Genomic DNA, 16599 nt, shown 5'->3' with positions numbered 1-16599 from the left:
TGGGGGTTGTGGATAGGTGAACAGATTAATACACAGACACACGCACAGATGGGAGGACAGAGAGACAGACAGAGATGGGCAGGGGGGTGGACAGGGAGCTGGAGAGGTAGATAGACTGATGGATGGAAGCTCGGTCAGACAGAGGGACGGATGAAAGCATGGATGGATGGATGGATGGACCAAAAGACTAACTGGCGGATGGATTGGGTGGGTAGATAGATGGACGGATGACTGGACAGACAGAAGAGCAGGCACTACCTCTGAACAACCCTAGGAACTGCTGCCCAACCCACCTCCCTAGCTTCTAGCCCGCCATACCCACCAGGAGACTCTTGGGTTCTCCCTTAGCTTGGGGAAAAGTGTGGGGGCTGGAAGCCCGGATGCCTGGGTTCTCTCCAGCTCAGCGAGGGAAGGTTGGAGCGGGGGAAGGAGGGCTGGGAACCCGAACACCTGGGTTCTCTCCCTAGCTCTGAGTGAGGGGTAGAGTCTAGTGGGTTAGGGCAGCAGCTGAGATACAGCTCAGGACTCTTGGATTCTGTGCTAAAGACCCCTTTCCTTTCCCTTCCTTTCTGCCCCACTGCCCCACCCCTGTCCCTGGCTCCAGGACACACATCACCCTGTGATTCCCCATGACAAACCACCCCAGGGCCTGGCGGCAACCAGCTCAATGGGGATAGGCAGCTGCAGTGATCAATGCTCCCCACTAGGTGGTGATGACACACCATGACATCACTGGGCCTGCATTCATGGCCAATTCTCAGCACCTCTAGATGGGATCTTGATAGGGCCTGGGCTGGATCTGGCCACAGGTCACCCACCCCCAGCAGCCTCTAACAGGCCGTAACCATGAGGCATCAGAAGCCAATAACTCCATCAATCCACCCCACCTTCCCTCACTTCCACATTCCCCTTCATCTTCCCAGTTCAAAGTTACCTCTCTCCAGCTACACTCCTCCATCCATCTCTATGTTCCCCATTTCTCCCTCCCTCCCTCCATCCATCCACCTTCACAACTCTCATCCATCCCTCCATCCCTAGATCCCTTCATCCACCCCTAGATCCCTTTGTCCATACATCCCTCCATCCATCTCCACAGCCTTCACCCATCCGTAGCTCCCTTCACCCACCCCTCGATCCCTCTATCCATCTATCCATCCCCATGTGCTTCTATCCATCCCACCCACTCTTCCTCCATCAATCAGCCCACCTATCCCCCATCCATCCATCCATCTACCCCTCACCAGTGCCCAAGTACCTAAACACAAACCACTGTGTGTGTCCCCTCTACCCCTTATGTCCCAAACCCTCTTCCGAGCCCAATCCCACATCTGCAAACCAGGAAACACCAACCCTGATTACAACACATCCCCACCTTGGGCAAACAACAGTGTTGAGTGGGAGCCGTTCTTGCCATCTGGGTGCAACGGAGGGGCAAGGACATGGGTGGCGTGGGAGGAGGGACACACAGGCCTCTGTCACATGTAACATTTATCATGCAATTTATGGGTCAACAGTGCAATAAATTGAGCTCAGTCACACATGTAGAGTCATTGTCAGGCCATCAAAATAGCCATCCAGCTACAAAAAGAGCCAACCAGCTACAAAGTCAGTGCTTGAAAATGTGTAGCAACTTTATAGCTGGTTTCTACCCAGATTGCATTTGAATATGGGGCAGGGACTACAGACAGATTGGGCTGTCTGGCATGGTGTCACTCTTGGCCAATCAGGAGAGACAAGCAGAGTCCAACACAAGCGAGGTTTCCTCTCCAGTCTCCACATCAGGGAGATGTGAGGGGTCCTGATATGGGTTATTTGAGCTACTAGTAGGGGAGAAGACTGGGGTTCAGGGGGCCCCAGATCTTCAAGGCACCCATAGGCTGGGGTCAGGAGGTCAGGGGTCAGTCGGAATGAGGGTGGGGTCAGAAGGAAGGGTCCTGGGCCTTCTATCCACCCATCCACACATCTCCTGATGCGCCCTTTCCTTCCCTCCCCTGCACCCTTCCCCCCACAGGACATGGCCAGAGCCCCTGTGCCCAGTTCCCACTCAACCCAGTCGTTCACCCCATGCCAAAGCCTGTGCCAACCCATGCCCAGTTTCCTGTTTCCCGATGTTGCCTTCTTCCTGCCCCATCCCCGGGGAGAAGGGGAGGGTGGAGTGGAGCTGGGAGCCCAGATGCATGGGTTCCCAATCTGCCCTGGGGTGAAACAACTCATGACTGTTCTCCTCCAGGGAATTGCATTGTCCTAGGAAAATGTATCCCAGCAGGGCCCTGATTGGGGTGCTGCTCTGTGTCCTGCTACACAGTATGGGCAGGAGGAGCCCAGACGCCTGGGTTTTTCTTAAATCTGGGACTGGAAGGGGGTCTGGGGCAGGGGTTAGAGCTGTGGGGGAAGAGGGATGCTGGGAGCCCAAATGCATGGGTTCTAACCCTGCTCTGGGAGCAGAGTAAAGGTTGGGGTTGGGGGGTGAGCATGAGGGGGACTGGGAGCCCAGACACCTGGGTTCTCTTCTCATCCTCTGGCAGCAGCCACTGGCCTGGAGTGCTACAGCTTTGAAGGGACCTTGTATGGGCAGGCAGAGCTGAGAGACACAGGCTCAGTCCCCTGTCATCCAGAGGAGACTCTCTGCATCCAGAGTACAGTGGCCCTGCAAGTCAGTAGAGAGACAGGATCCCTTGGTCCTGGATCCTGGGCTGGACCAGAGGCCCCAGGGGGGCCCAAACTTAGGTTGGGAAGGGGCCCAGGTTTTGGAAGGGCCTGATTTTGGTGTCACTCAGCCTTAGGGTGGGGGACAATCCTGCAGTCACTGGACCCCAGGAGGGACCCAATCCTGGAGGTTACTGGCCTCAGGAGGCCCAATCCTTGAGTCACTGGGCCAGAGGGGCCTGATTCTGGGGTCACTGGGCCCAGGAATATGGTCCTGGGGGAGCTGGGTCAAGGGAGGAGTGGGAAGGATCCAGGGCAAGAAGGAGGCAATATGGGGCAGGGAAGGGCTCTGATCCAGGGGATACAAGCTGGAGCAGGGAAGAGTCCCAATTCTGGGGTGCTCCGATCCTGAGGTCACTGGGCTATGGGGAGCCAATCCAAGTGAGGGAGAGTGGCCCTGATCCTGGGGTCTGATCTGGGATCCTTCCCTCTCATCATCCTGTCAACAGTGGGTGGGCGGCCAGCCTGGCTGGTATGGCTTGGCTCTACCACAGGGAGTGGGTTATGGATCCAGGGGTCCCTGGTACAAGGAGTCCTTCGTACCTTCACTGATGTCCAGTTCTGTCAGTCCCGGCTCTGCAACCAGCACTACCTCAACCGCAGCCTTAGCATCTTGACCCCAATAAATTGAGACCAGTCACACGTGTAGTCATTATCAGGCCTTGAAAATGGCTGTCCAGCTACAAAAAGAGACTTGACCTGGTCCCAATCCTGGGGCATAGGATGAGGCAGATTTTCCTGTCCCATTTGGGGTCTTAAGAGTTGAGAACAGGACCTCCATGATTTTCCCAACCTCTTCCCTACCCCTGCCTTTCTTCCCCCCTGCCCAGACCCTCCAGCCAACGTCTCAGGGACCCTGCAGTGCTACAGCTGCATCGGGCCAGCCCCTGAGAGCTGCTACCTGGGCAGGGCTGAGGACACCACGTGCAGACTCCATGACACCCATTGCTCCTCTGGGACAGTCACCACTGCCATTGGTAGGGGCAGCTTGTGCAGGGTTGGAGATGGGGTGGCCTGGACCCCTCTATTTTCCATTTATGGATGGATGGATGGATGACTGTGTAAGTAATTGGGTGGGTGGCTGTCAAGTGTGTATTTGGATGGGTGGATGATGGCAAGCAAAGAGGGCTGCGCTGGGGCACCGGTCAGGCCATCAACCCCTGCCCACCTCTGTTTCTCTCCGCCACCCACCAGGGTCCTACTCCCAGTCCTTCTCCATCAGCACTTGCCAGGCCCTGAGCTGTGGTCACCGCCTTGATCTGAGTGACAACCATGTCACCATGACAATCACTGTGGACTCCTGCTGCGGCCACAGCCTGTGCAATCGTGCTGGGATGGAGCACCCCATGGCCAACCCTCAGGCCTCGAGCCCCAGCACCAGAACAGAGACCCCCCATGGACAATCCTGAGGCCCAGGGTCCCAGTGACGCAATCCTGCCTGCCCCCACCCTGCCCCTTGGTACCATCCTGGCACTGCTGGGGGTCCTGGGTCTGTAGAGGTAAGGGGGGCAGCTCCCTGACATCACTGCTGTGTGCCCCTTTCTGGCATCCACAGCTGGGGCTCTTGAATTCTGGGTAGAGCAGGGCCAACTGGAAGCCCAGACACCTAGATTCTCTTGTTGTGGGAGGGGAGTGGGGTCTTGGGTGTGAAAGCAGGGGGTGCTGGGAGCCCGGACGCCTGGGATCTATTCCTGCAGGGTTGGTTCTATTAACCCTTCTTCTCTCTTGGTCTTTCCTGATGTTGCCATTAAAGTTCTTTAAACAGAAGCCCTTGCATCTTTCTTTGCCCGGCCCCTCCCCTACCTCTGGGGCAGCACCAGCTTGGAACTCAAGGGACTCCAGCTTGTGATCACCCTGGGCTGCGGGTCAGGAGTGAGGGGCAGGGTGGGGCAGGGGCTGCAGATTGGGAATGAGGGGCATTGACTGGGCAAGAGGAGGCAGGAGGCTGAGAGTCAGGAGGGGCACCAACCGGGCTGAGGAGGGGCAGGGGGCTGCAGGTTGGGAGTGAGGACCACCAGTGGCAGGCCTCAGGGGGCAAGGTCTGCCCCCACCCCCAACCACTCTGGGAAGGGAAATGGGTCAGAGAGATCAGAGCAGGGGGCTTGGACACCTGGGTTCTCTCCTCTGTCTGAACAGGAAACCCAGGAGTCCTTGGTGATGGGCGGGGGGCGGTCCTGGCTCTGCTCCGGAGGGGCAGGTCCAGAGAGCCCCTGAGTCCTGGGGGAGGAAGCTAAAGCAGCCCCCGAGGTTGGTGGGGAGGATCTGCTGTAATGGTTCGGGGCCACTTCCACAGACCTCCTGCCCGGTGTGGACGTGAGTTGTACAAGGTCTCAGCCTACTCGGGGTTGGGGGGGGAACGACTTTTCCAGGAATCCCCTGGCACTGCCCAGAGCAGGGGGAGAACCCAGGTGTCTGAGCTCCCTTCCCAAAGCAGGCCTAAAAACTCCACTTATCTTACCAAAACTCCACTTTTTTCTACCAATTCAGTGGTCCCCCTGCCCCACAATCCCAGGGCCTCTATTTTTCACTATTTTTCCAGTTGTTCCACTGGTTTCACTGATTATTTCACTGGTTATTTTTCTTGACTTGGTCCCTACCCCCCGACTCTGCCGAGGATTTGAATTTTGACCTCTTTTTTCCAAAATAGACCTTTTTTTTCCCTGTTTCCCCTTAAAATCAGCAGCTTTTACTTGTGGACTGTGGGCCTGACGCAGCTAAAAAAAAGTGCTGAATGAAGCAAATGGGCTGGAAAAAATGATCACTGAGTTCCCATGAAGAGGTAATTATAATTTTTTTTTTCCTTCTAGCGTGGCAGATTTTATTTGACCGAAATCTGCATTTTTTTAAATAAATGTGGAGTTATACCCCACCCCACCTCCCCTCCATCCCCCTGCCACTTTGGTCTGACTTCTTTATAAACCCAGTGGGTGATTTTCCTGGCCTGAAATGAGCTGATTTTCCCCAAATATACTTCTTGATGTTTCAGCTTTGTTTCACCCGATTTCACCTCTTAGGGCGCTTGTACACATCACTTTGATTTGATTTTTTTAATTTGATTTTTTAAATTTGATTTTAAATGCAAGAGTTTAGTTGAATCGATGTGCAGCTCTGAACTCAGTTGCACTGGGGTCTTCCTGGGATTTTTAGTTCAACCAATAAATGACGGGTCATGGTTCATTCATAAATCACGTTTTGAGGGGGTGGGATGGAGGCCGGGGCATTAATGAAGCAGTATTTCCATTCATAAGCCCAGGTTTTGGTTTGATTTAAATCAAACCCTTTCTGCATAAATTATGCTATTCCTCTGAATAACCTGGAATTCCTCTGAATATTCTATATTTTCTGTCTGATTAATCAATATTTCCCTCCACTGAATAGTCTATATTTTCCCTCTGGATAATTTATGTAATCTGTGTTTCCCTCTGAATAATCTACATTTTCCCTCTTAATTATCTATATAGTCTATATTTCCATCTGAATCATCTCTATTCCCCTCTGAGTGATCTATATAATCTATATTCCTCTCTGAATAATCCATATAACCTATATTTTCTTCTGAATAATCTATATTACCCTCTGAGTCAGCTATATAGTCTATAATTCCCTTTGAATCATCTATATAATCTATAATCCCTCTTAATTATCTACATAATTGATACTTCCATTGGAATTGTCTGTATTTCCCTCTGAATAATCTACATTTTCCCCTTTGAATAATCTAAATGATCTATATTTACCTCTGAATAATCCATATTATCCTCTCAACCATCTAAATTTTCCTTCTGAATCCAACAGAATGACCTCATGTCCTCCTTCAGGAAGCTTCAACCACAGAGAACTTTTTCTCTTGGGAGCGCTCTTTTTACTCTTGTAAAAAAACCTCTCCTGCCCCCCAATGCCAATTATTTTAACTTCCGGTGGCCCATGCTAGTTATTTCCACCACCCCGCCCCTTCATACTGCTAAATGAAAGTTTTACAGTCAAGAGTCTCAAAACCTGGTTGAAAATTGAATTGTAGGCTTTTTTTCCCCCATTTTCCTCCTGTTTTTGTCCCAAGAAAACTTCATTTTTGGAGAGTTTTTTTAATATAAATTCTTTTTCTTTTCTTTTTCCTCCAGAATTTCTATCACCCCCCCACCACACCCACCCACCCACACCTGTTTTTATCTGGGGGCCCCCAGAAGAACAGCATTTTGAAGGATGTGTTATATACATTCTAGACATTGCAGAATTTCTACCCCCTCCCCACCCCCAAAAGCAATGTTCTTGTGGGGAAAATGGCTAAGAACAAGGGTAGAAAGAAAAGAACAATAATTCCTATTAAAAAACCCAGAAAGTGATGTTCTTGTGGGAAAGAAATGGATAAAAACACAAGAAGAAAGAAAAGGAAGAGAATTTCTATTTAAAAAAACAGAGGAAATGATGTTCATGTGTGGAGGGGGGTGGGGAAATGGCTAAAAACAGGTGAAAGAACAGTGTTTTTATCCCTTTTTTCCCACAAGAGCATCATTTTCTGGGTTTTTTTAAATATAAATAATCTTTTCTCCTCCTGTTTTTATCCATTTTTCCCCATGAGAACAGTGTTTTGGGGGTTTTTAAATAGAAGTAATTTTTCTTTTCTTTCTCATCTTATTTTTATCTATCTTTTCCCATAAAATCATCGTTTTTGGGGGGGGGTTTAATACCAATTATTTTTTTCTTTTCTTTTTCCTCCGGTCTTTATCCATTTTCCCCATGAGAACACCATAGGGGGTGGGAGAGGGGGGTCACAGAAATTCTTTTTCTTTTCTTTCTCCTCCCATTTTCAAATCTATTTTCCCCACAAGAACATTGGGGGGAGGTAACAACAATTATTTTTTCTTTTCTTTCTCCTCCTAGTTTTATCCATTTCCCCCACAAGAATAACATTGGGTGGGGGGAGGTTAATATAAATTATTTTTCTTTTCCTTCTCCTCCTGGTTTTATACCTTTTTTATCCCTGCAAAAACATTGGGAGGGGTGTTAAATAGAAATTCTTTTGCTTTTCTTTTTCCTCCTCATTGTAGCTATTTTTTTCTCACGAGGACACTGTTTTTGGGGGGAGCCCTTTCTTCTCCTGATTTTATCCATTTTCCCCATGAGAACGTAACTGGGGGCTGGGGGTTAACAGAAATTCTTTTTCTTTCCTTCTCCTCTTTTTATCCATTTTTCCTGCAAGCACATTGTTTGGGGGTGGTTACTAGAAATTATTTTTATTTCTCCTCCTGGTTGTATCATTTTATTCCCCACAAGAACATCAGTTTGGGGTGGGGGGGTCATAGATAGAAATTAGTTTTCTTTTCCTTTTCCTCCTATTTTTATCAATATCTTCCCACTACAACATTGATTTTGCAGGGGTTTAATAAAAATTTGTTGTTTTTCAGGGAGAAAAACTCTTGAAAGGAAGAGGCTTTTAAGGATGATTTGTTTTCTGGTCTCACGTGTAACTAAGCCTCTGGGTTTGGCTGGTGTTATGCTGATGGGGACGGTCCACAGGAATGACCTTAATAATTATAGCAATGTAATTATAATAATCAAGGCGGCATCTTGAAAATTAATGTTTCAGTGTTGGTGTCTGGCATCCATGTAGGTCAAAGGAAAACTTTTAAATAACATTCCTTCTTTTTTTCCCCCCTGGTGAAAAAGGGTCTTTTAAAATAACTGAAAACTGATTTTTATACTGGATTTTTCTCAAAAACAATTCCTATTTTTCCCTTTCTTCATGTCTCCAGATCATTTTTTTCACAAGTGGGAACCCCCCCCACAGTAAACCCCATTTTCCATCAATCTCACTCTTTTCCCCCATTTGCCTATTTTTCCCCTCAAAAATTCCACTTTTCATAATACTGAACCCCATTTTCCCTCAGTTTTCCACCAACATGTCATTGTTTCCATCATTCATCTATTTTCCCCTCCAAAAATTCCACTTTTCCTAACATACCCCATTTCCTCTCTTTTCCACCAAAATCTTGCATTTTTCCACCAAAAATCTCACTTTTCCTTCTCAATTGTTCACCTATATTTCCCTCCCAAAATTGAACTTTTTCTAGCACTAAATCCCACTTTCCCTCCGCTCTCCACCAAAATCTCACTTCTTTCCATCATTCACCTATTTTTCCCTCAAAAAACTCAATTTTCCCAACACTAAACTCCCATTTCCCCTCACTTCCCCACCAAACCTCTTTGTTTTCACCATTTTTCCCCTCAAAAAACCCAGTTTTCCCAACATGAACCTGCTTTGTCCCTCCACATCTCACTCTTGTTCTCATCATTGGCTTATTTTTCCCATCAGAAAACTGATTTTTCCCCACACAACCCCCCCATTTCCCCTCCCGTTCCCCCCTCCATGGTCCTCCTCCTTCCCAGGATGCCCTGCTCCCTCATTAGGCTAATGGCTGTTGTTTCCTCTGGGGCCTGGGCCAGGAAATGAATAATTGGCTGTTTATTTGCCCCTGTTTCCTTCCTACCTGCCCCACACCCGAGGGGGTATTTGCTGGCACAGCCGCCCCCGCCATGGTATTTTTGGCTGCATTGACCCAAAACAGTGCTTTTTTAGGGCAAAAAAATGAGCTTTTTCCATCCAAATATTGGCCTTTCTTTTCCTTATGGGCAGGCCTATCTACCCTGTTCCCCCTGCACCAGCAGGGAGGGAGCCCAGCACCCCCGCCCCCACTCCCCCCAAGCTGGAGGGACCCCAGGTGCCCAGGCTCCTAACTCCCCTAGACCCCAGTTCCCTCCCAGGGAACCCACGCCTCTGGGCTGCCCCACTCTCACCCATGACCTGGAGGGAACCCAGGTGTCCGGGTGGCCGTGGGTGCCCACGTGACAGAGCCGGGTATTTGAGCGTGTGGCAGGACACGCCCAGTGCACACCTCGCACCCACACATGTCAGGCCCTGGGAAAGCTGGGGAACCCAGGCATATGGGCACCCCACCCTGCCCTGTATCGAGCCTCCCTCCCAGCCAGGAGCTGGGAGCACCCAGGCGTTAGGACTCCCAGCTCCCCCCCACCAGACCTCTCCCTCCCACTGCAGACAACCCAGGTGTCCATCCCCCTCAACCTCCGCCTCCCACCCCAAAGAACCCAGGAGTCCGGGCTCACCCCCCCCCACAGAAACCTCCCCTGCCCCCTCCCCTCCCCTCCCAAAGAACCTAGGCATCCAGGCCAAGCACCATATACCAGTGCTCCCCATCAAGACTTGCAGCTGGGAGCCCAGACACCTGGGTTTGGGAGGGGGGGTGGTCTGGGAGGTTGGGGTGGGGGGGGAGCCCAGACACCTGGGTTCAGGGGGGAAGGGTCTGGGAGATCAGGACCAGGGGGGGAGGGGAAGCCCAGACACCTGGGTTCTCTGAGGGGGGAGTCAGGGGGATCCCAGATGCCTGGGCTCTTTTTGGCTCTGGGAGGAGAGCGGGGTCCAGGGCTTGCAGCAGGTGTGCGGGGCTGGGTGGGGCTCAGACACCTGGGTTCCCCACCCCTGGCTGCATTCCCGCCCCCATTTGCATGCCAGGCTAATTGCCCCCATCACCCACTCCCCTCCTGCTGGGGTGGGGCGGCCCCAGCCGGGGTATTTATCCAGGTCCTGGCAGCCCCGGGCAGCCTTTGGCAGAGACGAGATGGGGGGCACCATGAGGGCCCTGATCCGAGGCCTGGCACTGCTGGGTGCCCTGATGGTGCCAGGTAGGGCGCGCCCGGACACCTGGGTTCTTGGGGGGGGAGCAGAAGGGGCCTAGAAACCCGGACGCCTTGGCTCCCTCTCCCTCCTGTGCCAGTGGGATGGCATGTAATGGAGGTGGGGGCTGGGACACCTTGGTTTTCGGGGCAGAAGCCTGGACACCTGGGTTCCCTGGGACGGGGGGGATGGGGGGATGAGTTCTCTAGGATGGAGGGGTGGGGCCCCGGACGCCTGGGCTCTCTGGGAGGGGAGTGGGGGCTGGGGGGTGAGAACAGCGGGGGACCCCAGACACTTGGGTCCAACTCACCACTGTGCACAGGGTTCACAGGCGGGGTGGGGATTCTCTGAGCCTCAGTTTCCCCATCAGGAATGCGAGAAAACCCAGGTGTCCTCTCCCCCTTCAGAGAACCCAGGAGTCCGGGGCGGAGTCAGGGCGGGGGGGCAGGTGTTACCCAACCCCAAGTAAAACACTGGGCCTTGCCCCCCCTCCTTGAAACCGGGAGAGGCAAGAAGCAGCCTCACCCCCGCCTCTGGCCCAGACGCCTCGGTTCTCAGTGTGTGGGAGGGCGCCGGCGCAGGGCTGGGAGCCAGGACGCCTAGGTTCAATTGGGGTGGGGACAAGTGGGATTAGGAGCCTGGATGACAGGCTTCTAGCCCCCCTAGGCTGGACGCCTGGGCTCCATGGGAGATGGGTGAGAGTAGGAGGCCAGAAGCCTGGGTCCCTTGACCTCTGACCCTTGACCCCCTGCCCCAGCCTGGAGCCTGTCGTGCAAGCAGTGCCACGGCGAGTTTGGGTGCGACACGGAGAGCGAGGTGGTGTGCGGACCCGGCGAGAACGCGTGTCTCACGGCTGTGCGCACGGCCGCCGTGTGTGAGTCCCTTACACAAGGGCCGGGGGAGGGTTAAATTTGGGCCCAGTGAGGAGGCTCAGTCTGAGGGGGCGGAGCTTGGGGGGGTTGGTGGGGCCTGCTAAGGGGAAGGGGCCATGTGAGGGGCCTGTAGATAGGGGCAGTGCCTAGAGTGATGGACAGGGGCTGTTCATGGGGTGGGGCCTAATGAGGGTGGGAGGTAGGGCCTAAGGTCATGGGTGGGGTCTATGAAGGGAAAGGAGCGTCGCCTAGTGCAATGGGGTCTATGGGGGGACAGGATAGGGGGTGGGATTTTGTCAAATGGGTGGAGCTGGAAGAGGGGTGTGTGCTGGGTAGGGGCGGGGCTTAAGGTGACAGGCAGGAGGCAGAGCCTGCAGGTGGGCACAGGGCCTGCTGGGGGCAAAGGAGGGCCTGGGCCGGTTTGGAAAGCAGAGGGCAGGGCTATGAAGCCATGAGTCCACCCGCTTTTCCTTGGCTCCTCCCCTGCAGCCTTCATGCAATTCCAGACGGTGACGAAGGGCTGCACCCAGGGTGGAGCCAGGCCTGAGGAGGCACTGGAGCTGCGTGGACACCTCTTTGCCCTGGCAACCCGCACCCGGCACTGCGCCCACAACCACTGCAATGACGAGGTCCTGCTGGGTGAGTCCTGCCCCCAGGCCACACCTGGCCCTGCCCCAAGCCCCTCAGCTCCTCCCACACCAACTTCAAGGGGGTCCCAGCTCCCCCAGCCCCTTTAACCCCCTCCCCAACAGCCCCACCCCTGCCACTCTGCACCTAATCCCACCTCCCCTGCCTGAGCCCCACCCCCAGCCCATTTAGCCCCACCCCAGCCTAATTCACTCCAGCAAGCCTCTCCCCAACAGCCTAATCCCACCTCCCCTGCCCGAGGACTGCCTCCTGCCCCCTTTAGCCCAGCCACCACCACCTCCAGCCCTTTAACTCTTGGGTTCCCGCCTCCCCTATCCTAGTCCCACTCCAGCCCCTTTTAGCCCCACCCCCACTGACCCCGGCCCCCTGTGCCCACAGCCGCGCCCCCAGCTGCCCCCAATGCGCTGCACTGTCACTCGTGCAGCATCCACGGGCCATGGTGCCCCCCGACTGCCCGGGCCCACCTCAGCTGCACCGGCGCCCAGGACCGCTGCTTCGACCTGGCGCTGCGTGGTGTCCTGGGTGAGTGGGGCAGGGGTGGGAGTGGGGCTTGAGAGAGGGGGCAGGCAGTGAAGTGGTCCCAGGAGGGCATAGGGGGTGGGAAGATTGGGTGGGGGCGGGTCTTAGGACAGAGGGGCAGGTCTAGAGAGTAAGGGATGGGCCTGGGAAGAAGGGGGCAGGGCGACTGGTTGGAATGGGCAGGGTTAGGAGATAGAGGTGGGGCTAGAGGGTAGAGGCAGGACTGGGGAAGGGGGAGCAGGGTGGGGCGATTCCTTGGAAGGGGCAGGGCTTTGGAGCTGGGGTGGGGCTAAAGGTTAGGGGCAGGGCTTGTTGCTGGGATGAGGGCTTGTGGGCAGGGTTAGGGAAGTGGGCGGGGCTATAGGGTAGGGGTGGGGCTAGTAAGGAGGGACAGGATCGCTGAACTGGGGGCTGTGGGCTGGAGCTGGGTGCAGGGGGTAGGGCTGCACGCTGAATGGGATGTGTAGGCAGGGTATAGGGTACCTGGGGCAGGGTGAGGGGCAGAGGAGGGGCCTATCCTGACTCCCCTGTCCCCGCCCCAGGCTCCTTCTCGGACATGCGGCTGAAGGGCTGTGCCCTCTTGCCTGGCTGTGACCGCGGTGCCCTCGGCTTCGACTCAGGGTCGGGTGCGCTGCGGGCCCAGTGCTGCGACACCCCCTTCTGCAACCACCAGGACTCAGGTATCTGGGGGAACTGCTCGCATCCTTGGGAGAGGTCCTGATCCTGCGCAGGGAAGGGGGAATGGGGGGGGTGATTGTGTCTGTGACACCCTGACCCTGGGAGAAAAGGGCCTTTACTGAGCAGGAAAGTGGGGGATATTACATCTGTGGGGCCCGTATTCTGGGATAAAAGGGCCCGATCTTGGGCAGGGAACAGCAGCTGGGGGCTGTGATTATGTGTGTGAGGTCCCAATCCTGGGATAGAAAGGCCCAATCCTGGGCAAGGAAGGGAGGGTGGGGGGGTGGCTGTGCAGCCCCAATCCTGGGAGAGAAGGACCCAGTCCTGAGCAGGGAAGATGGAGGTAATATGTCTGTGGGGCCCTGATCCTGGGAGAGAAGGACCTGATCCCAGCCAGGGAGGGAGGGGAGGACCCCATCCTGGGGCTCTCTGAGCCTCGTGGGATATACCTCCCCCCTGCCCCTTAGGCCTGTATCTGGAGGCTGAGGCCCCCAACGGGCTGCACTGCCTGTCCTGCCTGGATCAAGATGGCTCTGGCTGCCCCACGGAGACCGACGCCGGCGCCACTGTCCAGTGCACTGGAGCCCACACCGTCTGCCTGGAGGGCATGGGTCGCATCCGCCGTGGTGAGCCCGAAGGCCCAATCCTGGCCAGGGAGGGGGAGGCATAAGGAATGGGCCCCAATCCTGGGCTGGGAGGAGTGCCATAAGGGGCTGGGCCCCAATCCTGGCCTGATGGGGGGCATAAATGTTGGGCCCTGATGTTGCTTGGGGGGGGGGGAGGGGGACATAAGGTTTGGGCCCCGATCCTGGGGGGGGGCATAAGAATTGGGCCCCAATCTGGGACCCCCTCCCTCATCCTTACCACTTCTCCACCCGCCTGCAGGGACCCCTGACAGGACCCTGGTGACCTTCAAGGGCTGCGCAACCCCAGCCATGTGCCAGAGCTCGCTGCTGGCACTGGTGCAGGAGCTGGATGACACCCAGGTCCTGTGCTGCAACAGCTCCCTCTGCAACCGCCACCTGGCCGGGGGGGTCCTTGCCGCTGCCCCCACTGCCCCCCAGCCAACGGGGGTCCCCAGTTCCGTGCCATGCACCCCCACCCTGTCCCCCATCCCCAAGCCCGACTGCATCCTGGAGGACAATGACCACACCAGACCCAGACCAGGCATTGCTGCGACGATGGGCGGACACGGTGCCACATCACCTCCAGGCACCGAGACCTCCTGGGACCGGATGTTGCTGCCCGGCGGGTTCTACACCGATGACAGTACTGCGAGGACGGCAGATGAACAAGGGCACCCGGCCTGGGAGGCTGCAGGTAACGATGTTACTGTGGCACCCCAAGGGACAGGCAGCTCCCGGGACTGGGTGTTGGATGCTGGTGACTTCTACTCCAACAGCAATACTGTGACATCTACAGGTGGACTGAATCAGCCAGGCTGGGAGGTGTCAGGCAATCACGTCACCACATCATTCCAGGGTGCAGGTAGCTCCTGGGATCGGGTGTTGAATGCTGGCGGGGTCTACTCTCATGACAACACCATGATAGCTACAAGCAGACAGGGCTGGGAGGCATCAGGCAACCACATCACTACAACTTCCCAGGGCGCAGACCCCTCCTGGGACCAGGTATTGAATACCGGTGGGGTCTACTCTGGTGGCAACACCATGACGGCAACAGTCGGACATGGCCAGCCAGGCCGGGAGGTGTCAGGCAACCACATCACCGCATCTCCTCAAGGCACAGATAACTCCAGGGACCGGGTGTTGGATGCTGGTGGCTTCTACTCCAATGGCAACACTGTGACAGCAACAGGTGGACACAGCCAGCCAGGCCAGGAGGTTTCAGGCAACCACATCACCACATCTCCTCAGGGTACAGATAACTCCCAGGACCAGGTGTTGGATGTTGGTGACTTCTACTCTGATGGCAACACCATGATGGCAACAGGTGGACATGACCAGCCAGGCTGGGAGGCATCAGGCAACTATGTCACTATGTCATCCCAGGACGCAGATGGCTCCCGGGACCGGGTCTTGAATGCTGGTGGGTTCTACTCTGATGGCAACACTGTGACAGCTATAGGCAGTCACAACCAGCCAGGGCGGGAGGTGTTGGACAGCTACATCACTGCATCACCCCAGGGCACGGATAACTCCCGGGACCAGGTGTTGGATGCCAGCAGGGTCGACTCTGATGGCAAAACTGTAACGGCGACAGGCAAACATAACCAGCCGGGCTGGGAAGGGTCAGGCAACCACATCACCGCATCTCCCCAGGGCTCTGATGGCTCCCAGGACCGGGTGTTGGACGCTGGTGGCTTCTACTCCAGCAGCAATACCGTAACGGTGACAGTCGGACACGGCCAGCCAGACCAGGAAGCATCAGGCAGCGTTGCACCAGCCATGGTGGCAAAGCAGGAGTGTGCGGATGATGCTAAGGGCACTGCGTCCGTCTCCCGGGCTGCAGGGGTCCAGGCTCCCGTGGGGTCAGAGGTCACGGCATCGCCCTCCCCACACCCAGTGCAGCCTCAGGACCCCTTGGCAGCCATCTTGCCTGTTCCCTACCTCTTCCCACGGCAGATGGAGGGTGGAGCCTCTGGAGCAGGGGGCGGAGCTACAGTCAAGCCTGGCACCCGGCGTCCATGCCGCAGGCGCCCCCCAAGCGAGGGTCCCATGGTTGCCCGGGAGGTTGGGGGTGCCCAGGGCTCTGCCTCCTCTTCGACCCACACGTTTCCCGTCAACGTCCGCAACATCACAGCAGCGACCAGCTCCCCCGGCCAATCCCGGCCAGGCCTGCAGGAGTGGGGCAGGAATGAGACCTGGGCCCATGAGCCTGGCCTAGGCAAGCCCAACCCCCCCCTGCCCAGCGGGGGGCCTGGCCCCACCCCCCGCCTCTGCCTCCTGGGCATCGCTGCCCTGCTGGGGGCCCTGCTGTTCTGAGCCCGCCGGGGACCCAGGTGCCCGGGACCGTCCCATCCTGACCCCTCACCTAGAGCTGGAGGGGACCCAGGCTTCTGGGCCCGTCAACCCCTGCTCCCCTTCCCCACTCCCCTGCCCCTCCTGGGGGCCAGGCATCTGGGCACCACCCCACCATCAGCCCCTGCCCCGTCCCCACTCCTCCTGCCTCCCCCAGAGGGAACCCAGGAGTCTGGGATCCTCAACCGGGGCAGATCTTCCTCCCCCTTGTTATTTATTGCCCTTTGTTAGCCGGGGGATGTGGGAGGGGGCAGTTGCGCAGCGCCTCTTGCTGGGCGGGGGGGAGAATAAAGAGACAGAGCCTGGAAGTGTGGCCCTGCCTGGTTCATGTGGGGGGAGGGGGGGGTCTGTGCCTGTGTCCTGGATTCTCTGTGTCAGCCCTGGGCACCCCAGGGGTGCGTGAGGGGCAGGCAGGGCAGTGGTTGCTAGAGGATCCTGGCACCGTGACACGCCCAGCCACCCACACTCACACCCTCTCCCCTCCCACATCACCTGCGCCTGGTGACAA

General features: G+C 55.9%; 1 protein-coding gene across 1 annotated transcript; it reads left to right on the top strand.

Annotated features, from left to right (window-relative positions):
- Nucleotides 1-1223: 1223 nt before the first annotated feature.
- Nucleotides 1224-16055, top strand: LOC149861671 (uncharacterized). The gene is made up of 7 exons (XM_090053793.1): nucleotides 1224-10401; nucleotides 11151-11267; nucleotides 11755-11904; nucleotides 12292-12435; nucleotides 12975-13112; nucleotides 13578-13736; nucleotides 13996-16055. Exons 1-7 carry the CDS (start codon nucleotides 10338-10340, stop codon nucleotides 16053-16055), a joined length of 2832 nt encoding a protein of 943 aa, XP_089909919.1. The 5' UTR covers nucleotides 1224-10337.
- The last annotated feature ends 544 nt before the right edge of the window (nucleotides 16056-16599 follow it).

This window comes from Crocodylus siamensis, chromosome 6 (assembly GCF_052110815.1).
Source record: "Crocodylus siamensis isolate JL-2025a chromosome 6, ASM5211081v1, whole genome shotgun sequence".
Taxonomy (NCBI): domain Eukaryota; kingdom Metazoa; phylum Chordata; order Crocodylia; family Crocodylidae; genus Crocodylus; species Crocodylus siamensis.
Note: the sequence above shows the minus strand (reverse complement) of the source record. Positions and strands in the feature narration are given on the sequence as shown.

What these genes read in the sequence shown, in the direction of transcription:
- LOC149861671 (XM_090053793.1), top strand. Translation starts at nt 10,338, where the DNA reads ATGGGGGGCACCATGAGGGCCCTGATCCGAGGCCTGGCACTGCTGGGT. An exon ending in TGTGCGCACGGCCGCCGTGT is followed by an intron (nt 11,268 to 11,754) that starts GTGAGTCCCTTA and finishes CCTCCCCTGCAG; the next exon opens with CCTTCATGCAATTCCAGACG. An exon ending in GGCGCTGCGTGGTGTCCTGG is followed by an intron (nt 12,436 to 12,974) that starts GTGAGTGGGGCA and finishes TCCCCGCCCCAG; the next exon opens with GCTCCTTCTCGGACATGCGG.